Raw genomic sequence first — 14,513 nt, forward strand, 5'->3', positions numbered from 1 at the left:
ATACTCGGACTTCATGTAGAACTCTCTAAAGAATAATATATCTTAATTCTATCTAATATTATTATGTTGTTATAAAGTAATTGCGCAGAGCGTCGCGTTAGGTTTGGTGGGGCGGCCAGCTTACTGGTGTGGCCAGCTTACTGGTGGAGTACGTTATGGGAAGTTTTTGACAAAGCAAAGACTACCAACTCCTGCTATTTACCCCTTTGAAGTTTCATACATCTACTCACAGATATGGGCATATGATAAGACTAAGACGGCCTATCAGGTTGCCATGTGTTGCAACATACACATGTGCGCCTTAAACTCCGGCGGCGGCTCTATGTTACGTAACACCGAAATCTATCGCTGTACATCACGACCCATGCTTTAGCTTTTGATCAAACGAATGAAGAACACATATTTGAGTTGTTGGCAAGACGGCCTCCTGCAAATTCTTGAACGAGTTAGTGAAGAAGCTTCTGCGAGTGCTTTGACGAATATGGAGAGTTCAAGCGATCACATGAGCGCGTGTAGGGCGTCTAGCGCCACACGTACGGAAGAAGATCCTAGCTTACCTTACGTCAAACCGTGTCAAGCCGACCCCTCTATCAAGAACATTCATTCCAGGCAGACTCATTAGTGTTTCTCCACAAGACTACATAATGAAGGCCGCCGTCCTTTCCAGAGTTTGCTTGTCAGCTCATCACAATCTTCTACCGGTCGTTGCGAAACCTATTCGAACACCTCTCCGCTTATTTTCTACAACACGCCCAACATCCTCCGATATGGACACAGCGGCTTTTGGAGAGCAGCACATTGCGAGAGGCATTGGCCGTCTCACTAAGCACGTTTTCGAAGATGGAAAAGGCACATACATCACTACAGACAAGGGTGTCAAGCTCCTCGATATGACAGCCGGCATTGGCGTTGTAAACCTCGGTCATTGTCATCCCAAAGTCAGCGCGGCTGCAGCTGCACAGTGCAACAAAATCACCCACGCACAAGTCAACATTGGATTCAGCGCTGCACAAATTGCACTCATCAAGGAGCTGATTCCAATCCTTCCGCATCAGTCTCTCGATACCGTCTTTCTCTGGAACTCTGGAGCTGAGGCAGTTGAAGCAGCTGTCAAGCTGGCCCGCGCTGCAACCAAGAAGCCTAACATCATTGTCATGCAAGGATCGTACCATGGCCGAACAAACGCTACTGCCTCAATGACACGCTCCAAAACCATCTACGGCGAGGGTCATGGACCATTGATGGGCGGCGTGTTTGCCTCAGCATTCCCATACTACAGCCAGTTTGGCCTCTCTGCAGATACACCAAAAGAAGAACTCGTTAAGCAAGCACTGCTACAAATGAGGCTCACCCTACAGCAGCAAACCTCGCCCTCGGACACTGCTGCTATCATCCTAGAGCCTGTGCTGGGAGAGGGCGGTTACGTTCCTGCGCCCCCAGAATTCATGCACGGCCTAAGGCAGATTTGCGACGAACACGGCATCCTCCTCATTGCCGATGAAGTTCAGTCTGGTATGGGCCGCACAGGAAACATGTGGTTCGTACAAGATTCTGGAGTCCGACCAGACATCCTCATCTTCGCCAAGGGTATCGCCAACGGTTTCCCATTGTCCGGAATTGCAAGCAGTAAGAAGCTGATGGATCTTCAAAAGCCTGGATCAATGGGTGGAACATATGCTGGTAACGCCGTCGCATGTGCTGCGGCAACAGCAACCATCAAAGTGTTCCAAGAGGAGAAGATCATGGACAACGTTGCCGCGCGTTCGAAACAGATATTCTCCTTCCTCCATGACTTGAAGGCATCTGGAACAAAGGCAGGAAAATTAATTGAGGACATCCGCGGCTCGGGTCTCATGGTTGGTGTACAGTTTGCGAACCCAGCTCTCCAATCCGAGTCTTCGAATACTGCATCAACACACGCGCAAAGTCAGCCACAGATAGCGCCAAAGGTCGTTCAGGAGTGTGTGAAGCGTAATATGCTTCTTCTCAGCACTTCGGTATTCGATGTGCTGAGGTTCATCCCGCCTCTCACTATCACTGAGGCAGAATTGACGGACGCATGTAACATTTTCAAGGAGTCTTTGGAAGCCGTTGCCAAGGACTTGTAAAAAAATTTGCCTGTTTGAAGATCTTTTGGCCTAGATAGCGATGAGTTATGATTGAATGTATATTTCATTTTGAACAATTCTTGATGCAATACTATACCGCGTGCGTTTTCTCACAATGTTGACATCCATATGCTGTTGAAAAAGTAGAGATGACTTGAGGAATTGTGATTCTGAATCCCGCTCTGAATAACGATAACTCGTACTTTTTCTTCTCTTCTCCAGATCAAAGCGGCTTCAACTCATATCGCAATCGAACCAACATTCCGCACGTTCATGCAAATCACAACATCAGATGACCAAAGCCTCCCTCCGCCATCAAATTTCCCAACATACTTTGAAATTCATTTAACCATCTACCTATACCCACAAAACCCCCCTTCCTAACCCAATTAATCACACACCCCTCAAAGCCTCGACCCCTCCCTTCCCGCAAGTCTCATCCCCTCTTCCCCATCCACAAGCACACACCAGCCCTCGCTCCCCCAGCCCCCCTCTCCCGCAATTGCCGCCTTAAAATTACTCCTCGCATACTCCAAAACCTCATCATCGAAGCTGCCCGGCTGCAACCACACAGCGGGAATCCCCGCCTCTTTCGCTTCTTTGAGCAACTTCTTGGTGACGCTCGGCGGGGTGATGACGGAAAGCGAGTAGTCAGATGCAGGGGGGTCGATAAGCGCGGTTGGGGAGGCGACGGTGGTGTGGTCTTTGTTTAGGATGTTCACGGTGGGAGAGCGCGGGTTGAGGGGGACGGCGGGGAGGGAGTGGCGGAGGTACCATGCGAATACTGAGGGTGGGGGTGGTTAGGGGATTATGTAACCACATACGCTTGAGGAAAGACTATAGAGAGGAGGAGATGTGAATGTGGAGCATACTTTTATGGCCGTACTTGTGTGGATCAGATGATGCACCTGCGACGGCGAAGCGTGGGGATGAGAAGAAGAGTTTTAACGCTGCTTCCATGTCTGCGGCGTGTTGTTGTCCTCGTGTTGTTGGTATTTGGGAATGAATTTATTTGTACTTGAGGTTTGTAAAGTATGGGGTGTGTAAGGGAAGGTAAAGGGTAAATGTAGTATGTATGTTTATGTATGCAAGTATGGCTTATCGGAATAGTAGATCGCATCAGCCGAGGCACATGTCACGTAATTATCTAGCGCGATTGGCGTGCTTTGCGACTAGTACGGCGTTGTTATTGCTCTAATATACATTTTTTATTATTTCGTTACGACTCGGAGTTTTGCTCGTATTGTATTTCCCCATCTGGTGAAAGTGTCTGGACTAGTCTACCCAAGCCGGACTACTACATACTAACATACATCGTCTGTAAACCGCCGTGAAAGCTGCAAAGACGTGCGCGGAATCTCAACGTTGAGGAGAGAAGTCTGTGCCGAGTCATATGTTCGTGTCCTCATGCTATCGTCCTCTTTCTGCACGCCGTAGTGTTGTTCTTCGACTACTGTCTCCATGGTGTCGGCTGCCCTCGGTGCTACTCTGAGCACGGGGTGCTTTCGGTCGGCTACATCGAGGACGGCCAAGAGATCGTTCTTTCGCGTACGTGGATAATCGTCGCATGCGCCCTTCCACTCTCCTGCACCCACAGCTTCATGTGCTAGTCGTTGAAGCTGCAGTGTGTCGTTTGAGACCCATTCCAGGTTGGCGAAGGGGTTTCGCTTTTTCTGTAAGTGCGCAGTCGCTGATGGTAGAATAGCCGAGATGAGAACGATGAGACCACCAATAGAGAAGATGAGAATTATACCGAGTACGTTGAAAGAAGTGTAGGAGTCGGATAAGATCTTCTGGTTTTGACAGACAGCGCGTGCCTCTGCGGTTGTAGGTCCAGAATGAAAAGAAGCCGCCGTTTTGTCTGCTGGTCCGGTGGCCTGGTCGAGCACTGCTCGTTGAAGATCGGCAAGGGTAGTTTTGAACCAGTGCTCTAGTTCAAGCTCCCACTGGTTGTCAGGTAGAGCAAATTGTCCAACTCCAGAGAGGGTGTCGCTTGCGAGAAGGGCTCCACCTCGCAATATGGTGATGAGCTCATTAAAACCATTTGCCATATTCATGATCGCCAGCGAGGACCAATGGAAGGTGTTCCTAGTCTTTGGGTCTGTGAAAAGTGTTGTTTCAGCCAGTCTAGAAGCTTCAAATATCCCCATCAGTGGTGTACAGCTGATATTTTTGGGAAGCGACGGATTGCAAAATTGATATTGCTGAGCGCACCCAAGAGTCCTCACCATCTGGTCGCTATAGTAGAAAGTCGTGTTTCCCAAGCCTGTAGATCCGCTTCGAGGTCCTGCTTGTGCGTTGTACCAAGGATCAGCCACCGGACTGGAGAAGAAAACATCGTTAATTTCCAAGAAAAGGGCACTGATATCTGCGTTGGGCACCTCAAGCTCAGGTATTGGCTCCCATTCATTAAGGTACGATAGTTCTTCGGTGACCTGCCATCTAGTTGCGGCCCTATCATATGAGGTCAGTGATTGAAACATATATAATGGGAGAGGAGCACGCACGTGACTGTATATTGGTTGCGTGATACGGTACTGCCCACTCGCACTCCATAACCAAATGTCATAGTACAATTCTCTGTATTTGGACATACTCTTTGATTGCTCCCATATAGAAGTTGCATAGTTTTTGGCACACTTGTGGTGTTAAACCGTGCGTAGCCCGCGCCGCGTATAGGGGCACACTCATTGACAGTGCGGTAGAGAAATCGAGATGAAGGCGGTGCGTTGATGCCTAGATCGTGGTGGCTGTTCAAATATCCAGAGTCGATGCGAATGGCCCCGTTCTCTTTGCGGCAAATGGCATCTTTTCCTGCAAAAGGACAAGAATCGCTACGCGTGACTGTGACGGAAAGGCTGTTTCGAACGAACGTACGGCAGAGCTCTGTCGAATCTGACCCTGAATAGCAGTTTGCCTTGTAATTGAGGCTCGATCTGACTCGGCTGGCGATGTAGTATTGAGTCATAGCAATATTATCCTTTGTTATGAGGGAACCGTTCACAGTAGCGCAGTTGTTCCCAATAACTAACACTTCACTGCCTCTAGATGAGGCAACACGCGAAGAGAAGATACCAGCTGCAGTAAATGCAGTAAAGGTAAGTAGACTCGCAACTAGCGGTACTGACGTTGCTTTCAAGGAGGCGGCGCACGAAATCTTACGCCAAGCCCATGACAGTCTTATCAACCTCCATAGTGCGGCAGAGCTGGTGTCGGAGCTGCGAAGAATAGCTTGTTGCTGGTGGTAGATGGCATTCTGCGGAGAGGGTCGACTCAAGATTTGGTGGACGGTGAAGGATATGATGCTCCAGAAACATGTACCGGTAAACGCGACGAAAAGGGCCAGAAAAGCGATGAACAAGCCACCATTGTCTAGTGTGGTTGTGTAGGTTAGACCTATTACCGACCCGTGAGACCAGTTGGTCCAGAGTCCAAGATAGATCGACTTGTCTTCTGATGACATGGCGGAAGGAGACCTCGTCTCAATGTATGAGCCAGCTTTTGGGAATCCGCTGTATTTATTTTGTTAGACTGGAATAAAGTCTGCCAACGGTCGCTTTTGTAACCGCCGGAACATGGGACGATATCGTACTCCCCGGCTCGATGTAATCCTAATAAGCACTTTCCCAATCCTACTTCTTGGGGATCCTCTCATTGGTGCAAAGTTATGCGCCTCGGTATCGTACAAAGCTGAGGCAGGGGCCGGAGCCTAGTCCACAGAGCTCACCATACATTGTACAGTTATGTGTGAAGCCTGATAGGTACTTGGCTGACAGGGAACTAATGTCAATGCTGTGTAGTACTACTGCAAGTTGCCCATCTGCCTGCCGTGTTTTGGGGGCCAGATGCCCGGTTAAGATGGCTGGGTGGGGGCCAAATTTCAACGAGCCGCAAAACTCGGAACTTTGAACTTCAGACTTAATTTGAAAAGGGCGCAAATTCAGTTTACAAAAATCCTTCATCTAAGTATTAGCAGGACCTGTTATGTTGATTCTTCCTACATGTATGCGAATCGTGAGCTTACGGCCCCGATGGTGCGTCTTGCAACAAGGCCTGTCTATCCCCCAGGTACTTTGTAGCCCAGACCCTTGAATTGTACGCGAATCTAGGCAACATGGGTACAAATCACCTAAATTGGAAGGTAGAGGCTTTGTAGGTTGGAAATAATTCGAGTGTTGATCCAATACAGGGCTGAATTATCCAAACGGCTTACTAGTCTTGCTCCACTACTAACGGCTAACCCATGGCGCCATTCAATTTTCGAGAATAAGGTAGTTGTTCCGCTGTGGGTCATGGCAACGGGAACCGTTTTCCACTTATTTCTTTCTAGTTCCCCCCTTATCTCTTGTTATGCAACACATCTCAATTGCAGCTGATGTACCGATGAATGTGAGAAGATCTACAAGGCCTGTCGGTGTCACTGTGGATGTGGATGTGATTACGGAGACAGAGAGGGCTAGAATAACTTCTGCATAACATGTATATCTCGACGATCCAGAGCGTTTTCCCTGCAGATTTCGCCTCTATATTATCAAGCGAGCTTTAGCTAGAGATTACCGATTTCAACTTGAACAAGCGGGACGAGGCGAATGCGGCTACCCCCACGTAGCACACAATGGGTCTAGATTTAGGGTGTTTGACATGACCGCATTATGCAGCACAAGTGCTTACTAGATAATAAGTCATTCGCATACCAAGAAGACCAGATGAGCCAAAGAAATGCATGGAGAGTACAGATACAAGCAGTGCCACATTCTACACGTTGTTACAGACTGAGCGAATGTATGCAGTGTGATATTGAACCGGGTTGGGTCTTATGCTCCGAGGGATAATTATCACCCCAACCTCACTCATGACCTGATACAGCACATCTACCAAGGCTGCACACCATCTTTGTTGATAACCTTGCCAGAATGCTCGTCTCGCTTCCCCTCGACAACATCCCTGATGAGTTCGCCACCAATGCTTGGATCCCCTGCACCATAATTCTTCAAGAAATCAGGCCCCACTCCTCCCAGCCCCGTAGCCAAGAATCCCGGGCTGATACCGAACACCTTTGCGCCATCTGCTTGAAGCATCATCGCCCAGCTCAGCATTAGCATGTTCAACGCCGTTTTACTGGATCTATAGGCTGTTGGAGTTGGGTTTAGAGGCTTGGGCCAGCCTTTTGCTTTGCCTGCACCGACAAGCTTGGAGTCGAAACCACCAGAGCAGGTTTCCAAGGAGGATAGACCGGAGGTTACAAAGAGTAACCTGGGGTCAGACGAAGCAATCAGGAGAGGGGCAAAGGTATAGGTCATGACTTGAGTCGAGGTGACATTGAGCGAGTAGGCTTTGTCCCAGACCGCGCGGATACTTTTGGGACTGGAATCTTTGCGCAAGTCGTTGTCAAAGGATGCACCTGTCCATCCGAGTAAACGAGTCTAGTTCTATCACACTCGGCCAAGACATGACATACCTGCATTGTTTACTAGAGTGTCAACACGACCATACTTGCTCTTGACCTCCTCGAACGCTTTCTCAATCGATGCGTCGTCCTCGATATCGAGTTGAACTGCCTCGACTTCAGATTTTGATTCGGGAACCTCGGCTTTGAGCTTAGAGATTGCATCACTGGCTTTTTCCAGAGAGCGACTGCCCATCAGGACTTTGTAGGGTTTCGACGAAGCATACAATGCTTTGACGGTCTCGTAACCAATGCCGGTGTTTCCGCCGGTAATCTTCAAGTGCAGCCAAGGATTAGCATATGTTGCTTTGTTGCGTATCAATAACACTACTAACAAGGACAATAGAAGATTCCGCCATGGTGGTTTCAGACTAGTAGCAGTATGTAGTAGTATGTAGTAGTTTACTGATCTTCGTGATTTGATGCTTCCCTGTGGTAGAGGGAGATGTCCTTTCTATGCCCAGATGAATGTGACCTCGGGGCCAGATTTAAGCTTTACAAAAAAGCGAGGATCAGAGCTATCTCTATTTGGATACAATAAATGGAATAGATCACACGCATAAGTTGACAGGTTTTGGGAATGAATAGATGAAGGTGTCTGGGGGCCTAATCTGACAAGTGGTATGATGACGACATTCGGACATGGGTTGTAGACGGTTAGCGAAACTTTGTATGTACGTATAACATAGTACCATACCTATCAAGGATAACATTGTGGGTATGATATTCGACCGTACATGTTATTACCCTGAGTAGTAGTTGTGAGGCTGAACGCCCGACTCTCGTGTATTGACAAGGACCACTTTTACTAGTTCAACCATGCAATCACCAGAACATGGTCATGGACACAAGAGGGGGTATACATAGATAGACATGAAAGAACCCGTATGGTTCATTGTGTAGATGCAATGTGATGAACAAGACATCTGCTCAACTTGAGTTTCCCCAGAATCTACACCGGCGACCTCCTGCTAGACTTGCACTAGCGCCAAACAGCTGATGGCGCGTCATTGGGGCGGCTTGGCCGTTATCTCCGTATCACCGCGTCAACCAGTCGCCTTACAACATACAATCTTCACCGTCCTTCGAAAGCATATACACAACAACCATGAAGTCAACAACGCTATTACTACCGTTCTACACTGCTGCCCTCGCGGCAGCTGTTTCATCGCCTCAAGATCATCAAGCTGTGCTCCAGGACCAGCAGCAGGTCACTATCGCCGAGCCAGATGAGTATCTCATCGAGCTCTCACCCGGCGAGACGCGCTGGGTGACTGAGAACGAAAAGTGGGAGTTGCGCAAAGTAGGTCATCTCAAACGATACTGGATAAGCACTGGGTACTAACTATACTGTAGCAAAACATCAACTTCTTCGACATCACGCACAACAAAGAGCTCGGCACGCTGAACCGCAAGGTCTCTGCCGAGAGCGTCAAGTTCCCCGAGAAGCCCATCCACCAAAAGGCCATCGACCCGCTCCTCAAGGAGCTGAAAAAGGAAAACATGCGTGCCCACCTGGAAACCTTCACCTCGTTCCACACGCGCTACTACAAGTCGCACTACGGGGCCGAAAGCTCAGCCTGGCTGCTAAGCCAAGTCAACAAAACCCTCGTCGACGCCAGCGCCATCAACGCAACCGTAAAACCGTTCCCCCACCCCTGGGGCCAATCCTCCATCATCGCCACAATTCCGGGAAAAAGCGATAAGACGATCGTCATCGGCGCGCACCAAGACAGCATAAACCTGTACTTCCCCGCCTTCCTCGCTGCACCGGGCGCCGACGATGATGGCAGCGGCACCGTCACCATCCTCGAGGCCCTCCGCGTGCTCCTGCAATCCCCTGAGATCCTAGCGGGAGAAGCAGAAAACACGATAGAATTCCACTGGTACTCTGCCGAGGAAGGCGGCCTGCTAGGCTCCCAAGCAATCTTCCAATCCTATGAGCACGCAGACCGCAACGTAAAAGCCATGCTGCAGCAAGACATGACCGGCTACGTGCAAAAGACGCTCGACGCAGGCGAACCCGAGTCCGTAGGCGTCATCACGGACTTTGTGGACCCCGGCTTGACCGACTTTATCAAGAAAATCATTACCACGTACTGCGGTATCCCGTACGTCCTAACGAAATGCGGCTATGCATGCTCGGATCACGCCAGTGCATCAAAGGCAGGCTACCCCTCTGCATTTGTAATCGAGTCGGATTTCAAGTATAGTGATAATAAAATCCATACGACTGAGGATAGGATTGAGTATCTTAGCTTTGATCATATGCTCCAGCATGCGAGGATGACGCTTGCGCTCGCGTATGAGTTGGCTTTTGCATCGTTTTAAGTAGGAATAAAGAGAGAGAAATTGGGGTTTGAGGTATACAAGGCACGAGTTTGGATAATTACGTTTATTCCCCATCCCTTTTTTTTTACGACTAACGTGGTTTGGGATATGTGGTATGAGGAAAATTGAACATGTGTATGATGGTTTTCCAAGTCTTTATGATACTTTACTGTGTAGTCTTGGCCCGAATGAAAGAGTGGAATATGCGTAACGTTGCCCCAACATGGCGTACCTACTCATCCATATATACACACAACCTCGATGCACACCTACACCTACACCAAGCCATACAAGGGCCTAGGCAACGCGCCCTCAACCCCCTTGTTAACCCCAATATACGCTTCCCTCCTCGCGGGATCCCCCACCGTAACACTCCAAGTCCTCAAGCCATAGTAGACGCCAATGTGATGCACGAGCCAGCGTCCAAAACAGCCACCTACATCCTCTTCGGGAGTATCAAAAAGCATAAGCTCCTTCTTGGCGGGGAGCACTGAGGAAGAGGAAGGAGAGGAAAGATCATTCATATGCCCATTTCTGCCGACAAAAACAATTTCGTCGTCCTCGCTGTCGGGATCAGTAGGGACACCCAAGTGGGCGGCCTCGCGCTCCTTTTCGTGCCACTCAGCGACGAAGCCTCTGACTTGGCTCTCGAGGTCCATCAACAAGCCCTTTGCGCCGCGGGAGCGCTTGAGTTTGTCGCGGAGTTCCTTTGGTACGATACCGGGGGCAGAAGGGTTTGTAGCGACAGTTTTCTGGGACGCTTTTTGGGCGAGGGCGGCGGAGCGGCGGTCGGTGGATTGGCGGTTTAGACCTTGGTCCCAGAGCGGGGCGAGGTAGTAGGGGACGTGTTTGGGAGTGTGGGTTGGGTGGACTTCCCAGTCTCTTGGGAGAGGGGGTTCGGCGTGGGGGTTGGATAGGAGACGATCTGATGGGTCACTCATCAATTATTTTGTATCTATGGGCATGTTTCATGGGTAAGGTATTATGCGAGGACAGTTGCTATGCGCAAAGCGACTATCTAAGAGAAGGGCAAACGTACCATTCTCCCATCTCTGCCTGCGCCGGGAGCCCTCTTTTCCCTTTAGCAGGGCCTCGCGCCGCTTCATGCTGTCGCGGCGAAGCGGCTCCTTGCGACGATAGTATCCGCCTTCTTTTGCGGCTGCTGAAGCACCTACAGGGTGTGCAGCAGCCGCGGGCGCATCGTGCTCATCGAGCGGAATGGCAAGCGTAACCGAGGCAGTCCGGGGCGCATCTCCAGGGACGGAAATGGCTACAGAGCCCAGGGCAACGGTTGCTTGCTCAGTCCAGGCATCAATGTCGATGGGTTGAGGCGGTACCGTAGCCTGCTGGGGGCTGGAGGGGACATCGCCGATAGCCATTATGGTGGCGTTGATAGTGTGATTGAAAGGGGGGAGGCGGGGGAGCAAAAGGCGAGGACAGTGCCTAGAGGAGACGGATAGCTGGAGAGCCGGGAGTAGAAGATGACGAAACAAGGGAGACAGTAACCAAGCTTCTATCACCAAGCTATGGGGAGGATGTGTCTGGGGGACAGATGGCGATAAGTGCGGCGGCGCGATAGGGAGTCCGGTCGGTCGGAGCATGTCATGGATGTTCGCGTCATGCTCGGGAGCCAATCATTTAGCGAACGTGGGGCGGAGGCTGTCGTCAATAAGCTACAACGGCGACGGCCGCACGAGTGTGACGGTAGACATGTCGACAGAGTCAGAGTCAGAGTCATGGTCACGGTGCACATGTAGCAGTGATTGTAAGTCAAGATGCGGCTCTTTCAAACACGGCGGATATGCTATTGCTCTGGCAAGGGCCTATCCTGGCTCTCTGTCACATGTCATTCAGGGCCACTATGCGGGGGGGCGCCTGCCTGCAGCCATCTGCCCAGTCCTACTCTACAGCCCAGAACCTGTCGATATCGTCTGGAAGGGCAATATTATTGCGCTCAGCAAACTCTCTCCAATTCAGCATAGGCTGATGCCATTTGCCCAATGTGACCCAGTGCGTCGTCGTCTTGCGACTATCCAACTTACCCCTACCCCGGCTGCGCTTCACTTGAAATTGTGGCCAGCCAGTCTGTTGCACTTGGCCGCCTTTGCCTTGTATACAAAGCTGCATTCGGAGCCCGAAGAAATTGCAAATACAAGTATCCGGTCGACTGAGAAGGTGGAAGAAGCCTGGGGTCAGAGACGCGGGCGAGGCGCAAGTCGAGCCTGAGATGCTGCAACAGGGACCCTTGGTTTTGGTCGTCAGCATGCTCCTTGAGCATGTCGACCAGGCACTATTCTAGGCGTGCTCGTTGGCGCTTGACTGCCCAGTGGCTGTCAACGTCAGCAACAAGGTCGATGTGGATGCGACGCAAGTCGCGTAGCAGTGCAAGTCGGAGAGGGTGGCCAAGAGATCCAAAAATGTATGGGCTCCTCAGCGACTTGGGCCATATGGCTCTTCCATGGATGGTGAATTTGTACGTGTTCATGCCATAGAGGACGGCTGTAACTGTTTAGCTGGGCAGGGTACGTGCGTTGCCGGGACTTTTAGTACTACTTACTACACCGGGACTCGTTTGAGACAAGCTTGCTTACTCGGAATAATTGCGTTTCGACAGCGAGGTGGTACGGGGGACGGATGCGTGTATCCAAACAGGAAGTCGTTCCACCAATTGGGACTGCATCCTCTGCATGCAGTCCCAGGTCATAGGCGACAAACAGAGGCTTGCCCTTTTGCCAGATAGCCTTGAGTTCAATGGTTAGATTGATTGGCAACACTAGCGAATAGATTCGGTATCGCAGTTCTGCTGGCAGAGGGAGAAAACCAAAGCCTATTGGGGACTGTGGTGTTTGATCGTGCGCGGCTTGCGTAGATATGCCTAGAACAAACATGGACCCTGGCTCCTCAGGCAGCTCGGAGTTTCTCTACGCGAGATGCAACTACTCCCAAAGTGCTGCTCGCGACTGTGATATGGATAAAGACAAGATGCACGTCACGCAAGGAGCGCTTAAAGGCATGGTGGTTCCCGGCATGTTGCACGTCAGAAGTGTTTGCGAGGTCCAGTAGGGAAGGATGCAGCTCGGGGGGATTTTACAGCTCGTGGTTTTGAACTGGATGGGCAAGTGGGGTGAGGGTGCAAGAATGGCCAACCATGGGTCACGATTCCAGGCAGCAGTGGACCCGGGCGTTTTGCAAAAACGACAGTGTTGCAGCAAACATGATGGTATTTGATTTCTAGTAGGTAAAGATAGAAGCGGCAGTGTCGGAGGCAGTGAGTGGCTCAGACAGCAGGAGGAGCAGCATCAGAAGAAGGAGGCTCATCCTTTGCCATTTCCTGGGCCAGCCACTCGGCCTCTTTTTGCATTTCGTCGTCGGACCTGGGCTTGCGGCTGTCGTTGTCGACGGCGGGGAAGCGGGCCTTTTGCTCGAGCTGCTTGCTTAGGTTGGCGTCGTCGCTGTCGAGCATGGCGTAGATGGCATCGGTGCCGCCCTTGTGGTCGAGGTCGGCCTTGTTGCGGGGGATGATGTGGACGTGGACATGAGGGACGCTCTGGCCTGCATCAACACCATCTTGGATGGCAATGTTAAGCGACGAGGCGGCGAAAACACGCTCTACCATGCGCGAAACGCGCTGGACTGCAAGAAACAGGTCATGGACCTCTGCAGCAGACAGGTCGTTGAAGCGGGGCACGACGCGACGGGGCGAGACGAGGACATGACCGGGCAGGAGGGGCTTGAGATTGACTATGGCAAAGGACAGACGGGTTAGGTGGAAGACCTAGGGGATCCGGTCAGTGGTCTGACTGGCTGGCTCATGGCCAAGTTGCACCGCTCAACAGAACGAGGCAGAGGACAGGCGGGCAGGCGGACCTGGGTGGTGACGACAAAGGAGCCAAAGGTGATGAGCTGGCTGGTCAGCGGCATTGCGACTCTGGCGACTGTCTGTCGGTCGGTCGGTCTGGATAGTGTCGACACGGAAGCGAAGCGTCGCAAGCATGTGCACCCAAGACCAAGCAGGCCCGCCCCAAGACAGCGACGGTATCAAGCTCGGAACACGGCCGGGCGGCGCGCGTCAGCGTCGTGAAACGGACGGAAGTTTCCCAGGCCTTGGCCCATGTCGGTCCGTACTGCAATAGTGGTGTAATAGCAATAGCATAGCCTGGCTATCCACCGCGATAGGGACATGTGCAGACGGCCATGGTGGGCACACGTGGAGGGAGGCGAGGTGAGGCGAGCAGAGCCAGAGCAAAGCAAAGCAAAGCATACTTCGCCCCTAGTCGCCTTCTCACCATCACATGGCCATGGGAGGAGGAGCAGCAGCAGCAGCAACAGCAGCAGCACATTGGCAGGGGCACGAGCACAAGCGGCGCTGCCGGGAGCCAGACACGGCCAGCGCGTGGTGGTCTGCTGCAACTCCATTCGCACAGCCAATTCCACGCCAACAAACACCCGTGGGGAGACATTGTCGCATTTGGCCTGCCCGCCATCCGGTCTTTTTTTTTGTCCACACCAGCTCACTCGTAATGACGCCGCCGCCGACGCCCGCCGCTATTGCCCACGCCGCGCTGTGCGATGCACGCCTGGCTCACGACAGCTTGCCGTTGCTATGCTATAAATCCATGTCCTGCTCA

The 14,513-nt window shown here is 51.4% G+C and overlaps 8 protein-coding genes across 8 annotated transcripts; 2 read left to right on the forward strand and 6 right to left on the reverse strand.

Annotated features, from left to right (window-relative positions):
* Nucleotides 1-767: 767 nt before the first annotated feature.
* Nucleotides 768-2,108, forward strand: COCCADRAFT_23640 (uncharacterized protein; the record flags this gene model as incomplete). The annotated part of the gene is made up of 1 exon (XM_007710921.1): nt 768-2,108. The coding sequence occupies one exon, from the start codon at nt 768-770 to the stop codon at nt 2,106-2,108; it is 1,341 nt and encodes a 446-aa protein (XP_007709111.1).
* Nucleotides 2,109-2,512: 404 nt separating this feature from the next.
* On the reverse strand, nt 2,513-3,104 carry COCCADRAFT_87957 (uncharacterized protein; the record flags this gene model as incomplete). Its single annotated transcript, XM_007710953.1, has 2 exons — nt 2,513-2,892; nt 2,981-3,104. Coding segments are annotated over 2 exons (504 nt in total), but the record flags the coding sequence as incomplete, so codon positions are not given.
* A 308-nt stretch (nt 3,105-3,412) lies between these two features.
* COCCADRAFT_2352 (uncharacterized protein) lies at nt 3,413-5,571 on the reverse strand (the record flags this gene model as incomplete). Its single annotated transcript, XM_007710898.1, has 2 exons — nt 3,413-4,562; nt 4,616-5,571. The coding sequence occupies 2 exons, from the start codon at nt 5,569-5,571 to the stop codon at nt 3,413-3,415; spliced, it is 2,106 nt and encodes a 701-aa protein (XP_007709088.1).
* A 1,408-nt stretch (nt 5,572-6,979) lies between these two features.
* On the reverse strand, nt 6,980-7,913 carry COCCADRAFT_34049 (uncharacterized protein; the record flags this gene model as incomplete). Its single annotated transcript, XM_007710932.1, has 3 exons — nt 6,980-7,509; nt 7,567-7,828; nt 7,890-7,913. The coding sequence occupies 3 exons, from the start codon at nt 7,911-7,913 to the stop codon at nt 6,980-6,982; spliced, it is 816 nt and encodes a 271-aa protein (XP_007709122.1).
* Nucleotides 7,914-8,662: 749 nt separating this feature from the next.
* On the forward strand, nt 8,663-9,885 carry COCCADRAFT_23644 (uncharacterized protein; the record flags this gene model as incomplete). The annotated part of the gene is made up of 2 exons (XM_007710922.1): nt 8,663-8,857; nt 8,911-9,885. 2 exons carry the CDS (start codon nt 8,663-8,665, stop codon nt 9,883-9,885), a joined length of 1,170 nt encoding a protein of 389 aa, XP_007709112.1.
* Nucleotides 9,886-10,160: 275 nt separating this feature from the next.
* COCCADRAFT_2355 (uncharacterized protein) lies at nt 10,161-11,264 on the reverse strand (the record flags this gene model as incomplete). Its single annotated transcript, XM_007710899.1, has 2 exons — nt 10,161-10,810; nt 10,925-11,264. The coding sequence occupies 2 exons, from the start codon at nt 11,262-11,264 to the stop codon at nt 10,161-10,163; spliced, it is 990 nt and encodes a 329-aa protein (XP_007709089.1).
* Nucleotides 11,265-12,175: 911 nt separating this feature from the next.
* Nucleotides 12,176-12,773, reverse strand: COCCADRAFT_2356 (uncharacterized protein; the record flags this gene model as incomplete). Its single annotated transcript, XM_007710900.1, has 2 exons — nt 12,176-12,384; nt 12,443-12,773. The coding sequence occupies 2 exons, from the start codon at nt 12,771-12,773 to the stop codon at nt 12,176-12,178; spliced, it is 540 nt and encodes a 179-aa protein (XP_007709090.1).
* A 389-nt stretch (nt 12,774-13,162) lies between these two features.
* Nucleotides 13,163-13,806, reverse strand: COCCADRAFT_87989 (uncharacterized protein; the record flags this gene model as incomplete). The annotated part of the gene is made up of 2 exons (XM_007710954.1): nt 13,163-13,660; nt 13,753-13,806. 2 exons carry the CDS (start codon nt 13,804-13,806, stop codon nt 13,163-13,165), a joined length of 552 nt encoding a protein of 183 aa, XP_007709144.1.
* Nucleotides 13,807-14,513: the final 707 nt, after the last annotated feature.

Source organism: Bipolaris zeicola (genome assembly GCF_000523435.1).
Source record: "Bipolaris zeicola 26-R-13 unplaced genomic scaffold scaffold_23, whole genome shotgun sequence".
Lineage (NCBI taxonomy): Eukaryota > Fungi > Ascomycota > Dothideomycetes > Pleosporales > Pleosporaceae > Bipolaris > Bipolaris zeicola.